Consider the following 13,208-nt stretch of genomic DNA (forward strand, 5'->3'; position numbering starts at 1 on the left):
ACCACTGATTGGCTGCAGCAGTGATTTATTTTTATATCTGAGCTAGAAGAGAGAAATAGGTGTCTGTAATGCTCCCATGACGTCCACCTCCATAAGAAGACAAGAATAGGGGCAGCATTGTAGAGGAAAGTTATCTTTTTATTATGATGATGATGACTATTTTTACACTATTAATATTCAAATTAGTATGTGTGACAAAACTGTAAGAATTCCTGCTGTCTGCTTCCGCGTATAAATCTGCATGGTTAGAATTAGGGCATTTATCAGAACTGTTAAATGATAGATCATGACTTGCTATAGGTATGAACTTGTCTCGGTAACGTGCCTTCTTCTGCAGGTGGAGTTACTCTGGGAGGATGCACTTATTTTGTTTGACTATTTCAAGCCAAAGTCTCTTCCTGAATTTGACAGCTATAAGACGAGCACAGTCTCCGCAGACCTGGCTAATCTTCTGAGAAAAATGGCCACCATAGCACCTCGCTCAGATAAACCCAAGCTTGGCATGGGGAGTGTAGCGGCCTACATTGAAGGCACAAGCAGCAAGGTACAGTGTTTGGTTCTTGACCATTTAAAGACCTGTCGTTTGGGTGTTAACAGGGTTATCTCAATTTCTTTTTGAAGGAGCGCTCCACTGCTTAGGGTCACGGCTTTCTGCTTGTTGTTTTGATCGATCAATGGTTAGGAGCAGCATGACATACTCGTGCTGCTGGCCTGAACTGTGTGCTCGGCAGCTTTATCTCTGCAGCATCACAAGGGCACAGTGTCACTGAAGCTGGCTGGATCAGGAGCTAACGATGCACTGCAATTATCTGGCCAGCTTCAGAGCAGTGATTACAAGCTCTATACTAAAGAGCTTGTAAGCAATGCCCTCCTTGCCTAAAAGACTGGTCACTGCTGCTAGACTGCAATCCATTACAGTCTGTTACCCCAACCATTACAATGGGAGTCCTGCTTTCAGCCTTGCATCCCTGATGTCCGATCAGGCACAATTTCTGCACTCACAGAATCATGAGGATGTACCGTTACCTCTTTTTGGGGTCAGAAGTTTCTAGTATACCTTTTTTGTTTGAAATTGTCACCATTTTCGTTATCTCTGCTTGCTGTCTGTGAATGGAAACATTGGATCCAATTCATAATTTGCAATGAATTTTGTGCAAAATAATGCTGTTTATCGTTGACTTTAAAGGGAACCTGTCAGTCGATTCATTCTGCCCAAATTACGAGCAGCATAAATCAGAGCTTCGCTGCATGAGGTATGTCTATCACTGAAACGCTCTGATATTTCAGAGAGTGCATAATTTTTTTTATGTTTTTTTTTTTAATGTTTTTATAAAGATTTATTTGACCTGAAAGAACTTTTGTTACTTTCATAACGTTGAAACGAACAGTTTAGTTGAGAGGACGGCACTCTCCAATGGTGACGATATCTCTGATTTGGATTTCCCTAAAGCAGGGGGACAGATGCAGCGACATGTTCTTGTGGCGTTTCTCTAAACTGTGTTACTTGCAGATGTAGTGCAAGTAGTTCCGGCAGATGACAATTGTGCTCTGCATCTTCATCTTGGTGACAACTCCGGACAGAATGTGACCACGAATAGAAACGTTGCCAGTGAAGGGACATTTATTGTCAATGTATGTGCCCTCAATTGCCTCTTTGGACATCTTGAATCCCAGACTAACATTCTTGTAATAGCGGGATAGCTTCTCTTTGCCGGTCTCTCCAAGATGCACACGCTTCTTGTTCTGGAAGATAGCCGGCTGCTTCTGATAAGCCCTCTCAGTCTGGATATCCGCCATCTTGGCCTGCTGGGTGAAAAAGAGCGAGAGTGCATAGTTTGAAGAGCTGGCAGCTGACTATAAGGAGAGAGAAGACCACTACTCCTGGGAGAGCTTCAGGTGATTGACAGATCTAACCCATGTGCGCACATAAAGAGATACCGGTCTGTCAACTAACACGAGGATGGAGAAACTGAAGGTCAGCGGTGGAGAAGCCATGTCTCGCCCAATGTACCCCATCTGGATTCTCAAACTGTTTTCTCTGAAACATTGAAGCTTTTCAGTGAAAGACATTCATGATCGGAGCCGGGCTCTGAATCATATTGCCCATGATGTGAGCAACATGAAACGAGTGACCAGTTCCCTTCACATATTCTGCGACTTTTTAGCACAAAAATTGTGCCTAAGTTTCAGAAATACATAAGATCATCGCGGGGGTGGGGGGGACTGGAATACATTTTCAACCAAATTTGTGACTTTGGGAGTCACATAAGGTGAATCAGGCGGAAACACCTAAAAACTCTAAACTCTGCACACCGTGGCAATCTTTAAATAAAACCAAAGCATAACTTGCTAAAGGGCTTACGTGTGTTATTGCTTGTGTCTCAGTGTTGCTGCCACCCCAACTCGCGTTTCGCCCCCATTCATCAGGAACCACACGTTGGGGAAGCTGGAGACTTGTGCATACCAGTGATAACAAACATTGGTGCTTCAGCGAATTATACATGTTTTATTCTTGTACAGCTAGGTAATTTATTTCGGACTATGTACTTAGTATATTCTGCTTAAAATATTCTATTTAACCTTTTATCTGACCTAAAATGTACTGTATGTTATGTTGTCTTGAATATGCTTGTTTGTTTCATGTATATACCCATGAAACTTCTGTAGCACCGTACAACGATTATTTATACTGGTTGCATTTGGAACTTCATATTTTTTGCTTTTCACTTGAATGTTTCATTTTATGTGCACAAAATACTCTCTTATTTGAGCTTTTTTATATGCCCTTTTGTTGTGATGTTGATGCAAAGCAAAAAATTAGGTTTATTTTTGTCTTTGACCCATTTTGCACTTTTCACAAAATGGTACAAATATTGCACCAAAGTTGCTGGTATGCACAAAATCACTCCACTAGGGGTATGGAGAACATCTGGAAAGCATCTGGAAAATGAAAAACCCCACCCAATATGGCGAGCATGAAAAGAAAAAACAAACAGACAAACAAACATTACAGCATAACAAAAAACGTAGTTCAAAACAGATACCAAGAGGAATGCAAGCTTACAATCTATGAGGAAAATGGGAGACACGAGAGGTGGATGGTAACAATTGCTTTAGTTATTCGGACCAGCCATAGTGTAAGATTCGGATGTTCATGTAAAGCTGCATGAACCAGTTAATTGCCTAAGTATGTAGCAGTACAGACACAGAGGGCTATTAACTACATAAAGTGTATGAGAAAATGATGCAAGGAACCTGATTATGGTTTTTTTTTTTTTTTTTTTTTAATGGGCCACAAAATAGGCACAAATTAAAAGAAGAATTAGGTGCAAATGAAAAACGCCAAAAAACTAGACGCAAATGCAATAGTGAATCGGGCCCTTTATGTCCAAGGACTGAACACCTCTCCTGATGTGACACAGGTGACGGGAGTTGTGGTCAGCCGTGCAATAACTAAAAATGACCAGGAGAGGTTTTGCAGGGGTGTTCACTTTGGACAGTCTCTTTTTGTTGGAAGAGCCTCTCAACAATAAGCTGATCACACACTCCTGCTAAAATCCCAAGTAATCAGTTGGATTCCACTTCTCTGCAGCACGACCACAGCACCTCTGTAATGCACATGCAGAGTTTTTTGTTAGTACACCGATACTTTCTGAGTAGGCTATTAAAAGATGTTTGAAAGCTTTTGAATAGTTTTTCACTGACAACAAGCAGAGATCTTGAAAATGATGAGGCATGAAAACAAAAGGTAGACTACTGAAACCTTATTGTTAGCAAAGTGATTCTTTGCAAAGCTTTTGTCAAAGAAATTATACTATGATTTCAGCAGCGTTATTAAAATGTTAAACTCATTTCAGGTTCCACAACTCCCAGAAGGAGCAGAAGATTCTCCAGAAGTCCTGAACGAATTATTTTATCTTCTTGCTGACTACCATTTTAAGACTAAAGAACAGTCCAAGGCCATTAAATTTTACATGCATGATATCTGCAAATGTCCAAACAGGTCAGTCTGCAAAGTAGAATAGTTTTGATAATGTATATATATTTTTTTCTATAGTATTAATATATTTAAATATTTGTTCAAATAATAGTATATTGATGTAAGTGTACAGTCATGGCCGAAAGTGTTGGCACCCTTGAAATTAAATTTTTTTTCCAGAAAATTGAAGTATTTCTTGCAGAAAATTTTTGCAATTACACACGTTTTGTTATACACGTTTATTTCCTTTGTGTTTTTTGGAACAACACAAAAAAGAGAATAAAAGAGGCAAATTGAACATAATTTCACACAAAACCCCCAAAAATGGGCCGGTCAAAATTGTTGGCACTTTTCCAAAATTATGGGTAAACAACTTTATTTCAAGCATGTGATGCTCGTTCAAACTCACCTGTGGCAAGTAATGGGTGTGGGAAATATGAAAATCACACATGAAACCAGATAAAAAGGGGAGAAGTTGACTCAATCTTTGCATTGTATGTCTATGTATGCCACACTAAACAGGGAGAACAGAAAAGGAGAATAGAACTGTGAGGACTTGAGAACCAAAATTGTTGAAAAATATCAACAATCTCAAGGTTACAACTCCATCTCCTGAGATCTTGAAGTTTCTTTGTCAACTGTGCCCAACATAATCAAGAAGTTTACAATCCATGGCACTGTAGCTAACCTACCTGAGCTTGGAAAAGCAGAGGAAAAATTGTTGAAAGGTTAGTCCAAGATAGTCCACATGGTGGATAAGCAGCCTCAATCAAGTTCCAAAGAAATTTAGGCTGTCCTGCAGGCTCAGGGTGCAGCAGTGTAATTGCAAACTATCCGTCGACATTTCAATGAAACGCTATGGCAGAAGACTCAGGAGGACCCCGCTGCTGACACAGAGACATTAAAATGCTAGACTGCAGTTTGCCAAAATGTACGTTGAGTTAGTCAAAATCCTTCTGTGGACGTGTCTTGTGGACACATGAGACCAAGTTATGCTTTACCAAAAAGCTCTATCATTCTACTGTTCACCTAAAACGAAATGAGGCCTACAAAGAGAAGAACACCGTACCCACAGTCAAATATGATGGAGGTTCAAAGATCTTTTGAGGCTGTTTTGCTGCCTCTTGCACTGGCGGTCTTGACTGTGTGCAAGGCATCATGAAATCTGAAAATTACAAAAGGATTTTTGTTGCAATGCAGTGCCCAGTGTCAGAAAGCTGGGTTTCCATCCTAGGTCATGGGTCTTCCTGCAGGACAATGCATACTTCAAGAAGCACCCAGAAATGGATGGAAACAAAACTCTGGAGAGTTCTGAAGTGAACAGCAATGGGTCCAGATCTAAATCCCATTGAACACCTCTGGAGAGAGCTTAAAATTGCTTTTGGGAGAAGGAACCCTTCAAATATGAGAGACCTGAAGCAGTTTGCAAAAGAAGAGTGGTCCAAAATTCCAGTTGAGAGATGTAAGAAGCTTGTTGATGGTTATAGGAAGTAATTGATTGCAGTTTTGTATTCCAAAGGGCGTGAAAACCAAGTGTTAAGTGGAGGATGCCAACAACTTTGGCTGGTCCTTTTTGAGGTTTGGTTTGAAATTATGTTCAATTTGTCCCTTTTTTTTCTCTTTTTTTTTGTGGTGTTCCACTACATACAAAGGAAATGAACATATGTATAACTAAGCGTGTAGCTGCAATAATTTTCTACAAATATTTGGACAGAGACACAAATTTTGGCATTATAGCTTTTTACCAAAACACGTTCAAGATACATCTTATATAAAATATGCAAATAAACTAGCGCTCAAATTGATAGAAACGTCTAGAAGTTGCTCACAGATCAACAGCTGATGGCCCATAAGTAAGAACCTGTTAATGTATTAATAAATGAAGCTGTCGCGTTTATAGATGTAAGGTGGCAGAAGAAGTATAGAAACATATCTAAATATGAATATATAGAATTATGTTAGAAAAGAAAGCCACACAAGAGAAAGGGCTATCTATGATAATTCTGTGTGTAAAAGAGATAAGAAGATTAGTATAGACGATAAAATATACATGCACATAAAGGGTTAATATGCAATGGTTTATTAGATGTAGAGTTCCTCATTAGGAATGGAAGTCCACTCATAGAACTACTAATCGTGGTGTAGTGTTAATGCCAAATAATTTTATAGTAAGCAATGATTTATATAGAAGTTGTGAAATCAGATATACAATTTGTTAGGCCGGTCCCTTGTTTAGGTCCGTAAAATTGTGATGGAGGGTGTGGGTTGCCCTTCTTCCGATGCGCACAGGCTCCTGCTGTCAGTCTGCAGTCTTTGGTAAAGCGAGATGCTGAAGTCTCCAGATCAGCGAGTGAAGTAAGGGTCTCTGGCCGGTAGTGTCCCTGATAACCACGAAGGCAGAAGCGAATGTAGCATGTGACGTCACTTGTGCTTCCTACGGGATCCTGTGGAATCCAGAAACTTATGCTTTTTTTGGGGAATCTCGGTTCCACTTTGTCAGGGTATGCTGGATATGAGCCACAGGATAAGATTTATAGCTAGAAACCCTGCCCATAGGGTAGTGTGCTCCAAGAAGAGAAGCAAGAGAACAGCAAAGGAAAATCTTTATACATATAATAACCTTGGCTCATTCACGTTGTTCTTGAATAAAATGGTGATGCAATTAAAAGATGTATTGACTTTATTGATTGTTGCAAATAAAAACATAAATATATAAATATGTCCGAACACGCACTCCTGGAAGTCCTGTTTTACAGTTTTGAAGGAAAGCGAAGGATCTTACAGATTCAAAGTGTGGGTCCCAATTGGCTTCAATGGGGTTTGGGTTAAGGTTCAAGTTTGGGTACAGCTCTGGAAACCGAACCAAACTCTGGACTAAAGTTCAAGTCGGGTCTACTCAGCCTTTTCATCCCTAGACTTGAATATTAAAAAAAAATTATAAACTTATAAAAATACTAGATGGTAGCCCGATTCTAACGCATCAGGTATTCTAGAATATGCATGTCCACGTAGTATATTGCACAGCGACGTAGTATATTGCCCAGCCACGTAGTATATTGCACAGCCACGTAGTACCGGTATATTGCCCAGTCACGTAGTATATTGCCCAGTCACGTAGTATATTGCCCAATTACGTAGTATATTGCCCAGTGACGTAGTATATTGCCCAGTGACGTAGTATACAGCACAGAGCCACGTAGTATATTGCACAGCGAAGTAGTATGCAGCACAGAGCCACGTAGTATATTGCACAGCGAAGTAGTATACAGCACAGAGCCACGTAGTATATTGGCCAGTCAGGTAGTATATTGCCCAGCTACGTAGTATATTGCCCAGCCAGGTTTGTCACAGGTTAAAAAATAAAAAATAAATATATACTCACCTTTCCCAGGGAGCCCTTGTAGTCCACGGCAGCTTCCGGTCCCAGGGTTGGTATGAGCGCAGGACCTGTGATGACGTCGCGGTCACATGACCGTGACGTCGTGGCAGGTCTTTGTAGCTCAGGGCCTGTGATAATGTCGCGGTCATGCCACTGGAACCTGCAACGGAAGATGGCGGCCGGCGCGAGCGACTACGGAGGGTGAGTATAGCAGGTTTTTTTTAAAATTATTTTTAACATTACATTTTTTACTATTGATGCCGCATAGGCAGCGTCAATAGTAAAAAGTTGGGGACACACAGGGTTAATAGCGGCGGTAACGGAGTGCGTTACCAGCGTCATAACGCGGTCCGTTACCGCCGGCATTAACCCTGTGTTAGCGGTGACCGGAGGGGAGTATGCGGGCGACAGGCACTGACTGCGGGGAGTAAGGAGCCGCCATTTTCTTCCTGACTGTGCCCAGCGCTGATTGGTCGCGGAAGCCATGACGGGCAGCTGGCGAGACCAATCAGCGAATGAATAACCGTGACAGAAGGACAGACAGACGGAAGTGACCCTTAGACAATTATATAGTAGATAGGGCATATATTTCACTAGCTAGATTATGATCTGGAAGCTTTACTAATTTGCTTGTGGTGAATATACAATACCTTTAACCCCTTAACGACCGTCGATACACCTTTTAATGGCGGCAGTTAAGGGTACTTAAACCACAGCGCTGTTATTTAATGGCGCTGTGGAAAAAGTGTATAGCGCTCCCCAGAGTCGGATTTTCTCTGGGGTCTCGGTTGACGGGGGTAGCCGAGACCCCAGAGAACATGATTCGGGTCGGTTTTTACCGACCCCGAGTTGCGATCGCCGGCAATTAACCGTTTACCAGTGGTCGCAGAAAACCCCCCGCGATTTCCAATTTAATTTCTCTGTCCTCCGATGTGATTGCACATCAGAGGACAGAGAAATGGGGTCCCCGATCTCCCCTCAATACTCACCCGTCTCCCCCGATGCTCCTCGTGGCTCTCGATGGGCGCCGCCATCTTTTTCTGGGAAAAAAATGACAGACGCAGTGTACCCGCCGGCCGGCACCCGGAGGATCTTTGGGGTCTCAGCTGCTGGGGGCGCTGTGGAAAAAGTGTATAGCGCCCCCTAGAGTCGGATTTTCTCTGGGGTCTCGGTTGACGGGGGTAGCCGAGACCCCCAAAGAACATGATCGGGGTCGGTTTTTACCGACCCCTGTTTTGCGATTGCCGGTAATTAACCATTTACCGGCGATCGCAAAAAAAAAAAAGAAGCAGTGTGTCATTCTCTGTCCTCTGATGTGATTTCACATCAGAGGACAGAGAAATAGGGGGATTGGGGACCCTGTTATACTTACCGGTGTCCCTGGGTCCTCCTGCATCCCCTTCTGGCCGCCGGCTTCTTGCTCCGGGAAGAAAATGGCAGGCGCATGCATAAGGGATGCATTAGGGTTAGGTGTGTATTGGGATTAGGGTTAGGTTTGAGGTTAGGGTTTAGATTATGAATAGGGGTGTGTTGGGCTTAGGGATTTTATTAGGGTTGGGATTAGAGTTAGGGGTGTTTTGGCGTTAGGGTTGTGATTAGGGTTATGGTTAGGTTGGGATTAGGGTTAGGGGTGTTTTGGGGTTAGGGTTTTGATTAGGGTTATGGATTGGGTTGGGATTAGGGTTAAGGGTGTGTTGGGGTTAGGGTTGGAGTTAGAATTAGGGGGTTTCCACTGTTTAGGTACATCAGGAGGTCTCCAAACGCGACAGCCAATTTTGCGCTCAAAAAGTCAAATGGTGCTCCCTCCCTTATGAGCTGTGTTGTGCGCCCAAACAGTGGTTTACCCCCACATATGGGGTATCACCGTACTCAGGACTAATTGGACAACAATTTTTGCAGTCCAGTTTCTCCTGTTACCCTTGCGAAAACAAAAAAAAATTGGGGTCAAAAAATCATTTTTGTGGGGAAAAAAATGATTTTTCTCCTTCGCCTCATTGGGGGACACAGACCATGGGGTGCATGCTGCTGACACTAAGGCTATGTGCACACGTTCAGGAATTCATGCAGAAAATTCCTGAGAATTCCGGACATATTCTGCATGAAATCTGCAAGAAAACCGCATGCGTTTTTGCCGTGGTTTTGACGCGGTTTTGACGCGTTTTTGCCGCGGTTTTTTCCGGACACTTCCCAATGCATTTTGGAGTGGGAAATCCGCAAAAAAAACCGCAAAAAGATAGAGCATGTCCGGATTTTGTGCGGTATGCGTTTTTTTTGCGGAAAAAAACGCATCATGTGCACAAAACATGCGGAATTCATTCTAAATGATGGGATGCTTATTGTATGCGTTTTTTTTTGCGGTTTTATAGCGTTTTTATCGGGAAAAACCGCGAATAAACCGCAACGTGTGAACACAGCCTAAGTAATACAAAGAAAGTTAGCTCCTCCCCTGCAGTATACACCCTCCTGCTGGCTCCCAGCTAACCAGTTCTTGCTTAGTGTCCGTAGGAGGCACACGGACGGGTCTGCTATTCAGACCCAAAGAACTCTTTTTACTTTAACCTTTTACAACGGACGAAGGGGGCGACGGATTCTTTCATGTTCCGATCTCCCCCGAACCAACAACAGGCGAGCACGGGAGTTTCACCTCTCCGTATCCTCTCCTGCGACGTGGGAAGCCACTGCCTGAGCTGATTCTAGGGGCGACGGGCCCCTTCAAGGGCACCGATCTCCCCCCTCCCTTATCAGACGAGCACTGGAGTTTCACCTTCAGTATCCTCTTCTGCAGCCAGGCCTATTGCCGGACATTCAGCCCTGTCCACCAGGTTTTACCCTCGGCTGTACAGAGGCACCTTCCAGCGTGGCGTCCGAGCAGCCCCCACTGCATCACCACTGAAAAAGCGGATGATTGAACGAGGCAGACGGTTCCTCTCCACCCCCCTTCTGCAGGGATGGTGGATGGAGGCTCCCCAACCCTGCACCGTCCTATCTACCCGGGCACAGCTCCTACCTGCAGCATCTGCCATCCCCTTCATATCGGGGTAAGTGCACCGTGAGGGATCGTGTTTTCTGGCGGTCACAGGAGGGCTCCATAGCGGCAGGGTCCCCACAGAGCTTCGCGGCCCTTCTCCCTACAGTCCGCAGGTGCGCGCCGGCCGAATCCATAAATTTAGTCCCCGGCTTCGGCCCCGTTTAGGCCGCATCCCGGGAAGCCCCGCCCACCGCTTGCATCATTCTAGCGGCTCCGCCCCCCTATTCAGGCGCTTCTCATTCTAGACGAGATCTCGGCGGCCATCTTCTTCCTCCTGCCATTTCCGGCCACTAGTTCATCTGGAAGGGGCTGCTGCCGGCGGTTTTCAGCGCTGAAGCCAGCGCTATTCCAGACGGGGGACTTAGAATCTCGGTAAGGTGAATCGCTCCCCCGCAACCCCTCCCCCGCACGCACCCCGGCAGCATAAAGGGACTAGCGTTCCCTGTTTTTTAAATACTTAGGACCTGCAATCTCTGGGACACGGGTCTCCTCATTCCCTGGTCTAAAAGACTCATACCCAGTAGTCGCTGGGCTTATAGGTGCATCCCCAGCTTTCCATGGCTTTTTAATATACACATCCTGGTCTTAAGGGTTCCCTAGTTTAAAAGGAGCACATTACCAGCAGAAGCCGGTCATCTTTCCCATAGTACTTAATCAGATGAGCTCAGGAGCCTACGCTGCCGCCGATCCCGGCTCTTCCCAGAGTACCTAGTTCCCCTCAAGGGGCTCCACCTCTGGCATAATCCTTAAAAAATGCCCCGGTCTTGTCCAGCATTCCTGGTCTTAAAGGCGCATGTCCAGCATTCCTGGTCTTAAAGGCGCATGACCAGCATTCCTGGTCTTAAAGGCGCATGACAAGTATGCCCTGGTCTTAAGGACACATGACCAGCATGCCCTGGTCTTAACCCTGCTGTTCTGTTCGGTCTGGGGAGACCTATTTTGAACTTTGGTATTTTTTGGGGTGTTCAAGATGCGGTTCTGAAACTTGTGGTTGATTGACTTAAATGAGGATGGGTCGGTCGGCCACGGGTTTCAGAGCCGCATCTTGAATATTTTAAAGAATATTGAAGTTCAAAGTCGGTCATTTTTGACCAACAGAACAGCAGGGTTAAAGGCACGTGACCAGTATTCCTTGGTCTTAAACGCAAGTGACCAGTATGCCCTGGTCTTAAAGGCACATGCTCAGTATGCCGTGGTTTTTAAAGGCACATGACCAGTATGCCCTGGTTTTTTAAAGGCACACGACCAGTATGCCCTGCTCTTAAAGGAACACGACCAGTATGCCCTGGTCTTAGAGGCACGTGACCAGTATGCCCTGGTCTTAAAGGCACATGACCAGTATGCCCTGGTCTTGAAGGCATATGACCAGTATGCCCTGGTCTTAAACGCAAACGACCAGTAGGCCCTGGTTTTAAGGGCACATGCCCAGTATATCCTGGACTTATAGGTACATGACAAGTATGCCCTGGTTCTTAAAGGCACATGACCAGCATGCCCTGCTTTTAAAGACACATGAACACTATGTCCTCCTCTTAAAGGCACAAGACCAGTATTCCCTGGTCTTAAAGGCGCATGACCAGTATTGACTGGTCTTTAGGGCACATCATCAATCCTAAACTGGTCTCCCTAACTGAACTCTGGAGCACTCAACATGCTCCCTCTCCTACAATGGCAGCCGTCGGCTAGCAGGGGCCGCAAGTATTCTAGAAAAACGTACAGGTTCTAGAAAATGGAAGTTTTCTTTTCCTGATCTCTTCCCCATGATTTGTTGAGAACAATGCTGAATATGGATCGAATATTGCCTTGAATTGCCAGAGCTTCTGAGAAAGAGGGACTCTCTATTTATACCATCAACAAGTTAACGAGCGACGCACTGGACAGAAGCCTCTAAGTAGGATGCCATACCTGGTCGGATTTTTATGGGCGACACGGGTCCTTTAAAGGGCTCCGATTTCCTCCCACACCTTCATCAGACGAGCATACGGAGTGTCGCCTCCGTGTATCCTCTTCTGCATCCAGGCCTAACGCCAGACAACCTTCCCTGTCCACTCGGGGACCTCAACTCTGAGGATGTACGGAGGCACACATTTTTGGCGTCCAAGCAACCTCCTCTTTGTATCACCACTATTTAGCGGATGATGCAAGAAAGCGGACGATTCCTCTCCACGTCCCTGTTAAGAGGATGGTGGATTGAGGGTTCCTAATTTTCTACTCCGCACGACGAGGGCAAGAGACCTGCTGGTTGCAGTCCCGCATTCTGCCACTTGGCAGACTATCCGGGTAGAATTTCTCGTGGTATATCTACCAGTATTCCTGCCTGATGTATCATCAATTTAGATACCACAGACCTTCGGATAGCAAATCTAGTTCGTTCCGTCTTGTGGTTTCGGGTTCAGCGCTCTACTCTTCCTTAGCCACCACATGGGTTGCTGGACCAATAGTCTCCTGGTCAGAGACCTTAACTATTTCGTTTTCAACAGTATAGCTGGCCAATCAAATCTTCTGAGCGGGAGACTAGCAAGGGATCGTATCTCCTCTACAGACCCAACCAGCAGTGGAAGCATTGTCCAGGACAGTCTAGATCTAAGGGATCTTGGTTCCAAATAGGAGGGAATGAAAAGTGTCACCATTCCTGGACCTCAAACTTCTAACAACCTTTGACAAGGTCCTCCTTTTTTCGGATGGAGTTCCTCCGCTCAGCCATTACTTCAACAGAAAGAGGTGGACTTTTCTGGCATCCATCGACATTCGGGATTCTTACCCTCACATGCCTATTTCTCCCCTCTACAATAATCTCTTCGCCTTTCCATTCGCGAACAGCA

At 44.7% G+C, this 13,208-nt stretch overlaps 1 protein-coding gene across 6 annotated transcripts in view; it reads left to right on the forward strand.

Moving 5' to 3' along the window:
* The window catches only part of CABIN1 (calcineurin binding protein 1), a 310,182-nt gene that overhangs the window by 166,190 nt on the left and 130,784 nt on the right, over positions 1-13,208 (forward strand). For all 6 annotated transcript variants that reach the window (XM_069757196.1, XM_069757237.1, XM_069757215.1 and 3 more), the window contains 2 exons: positions 338-544; positions 3,858-4,003. In XM_069757196.1, coding sequence (XP_069613297.1) covers positions 338-544; positions 3,858-4,003 — 353 coding nt within the window. The remainder of the gene's footprint in view (positions 1-337; positions 545-3,857; positions 4,004-13,208) is intronic.

This window comes from Ranitomeya imitator, chromosome 1 (assembly GCF_032444005.1).
Source record: "Ranitomeya imitator isolate aRanImi1 chromosome 1, aRanImi1.pri, whole genome shotgun sequence".
NCBI lineage: Eukaryota > Metazoa > Chordata > Amphibia > Anura > Dendrobatidae > Ranitomeya > Ranitomeya imitator.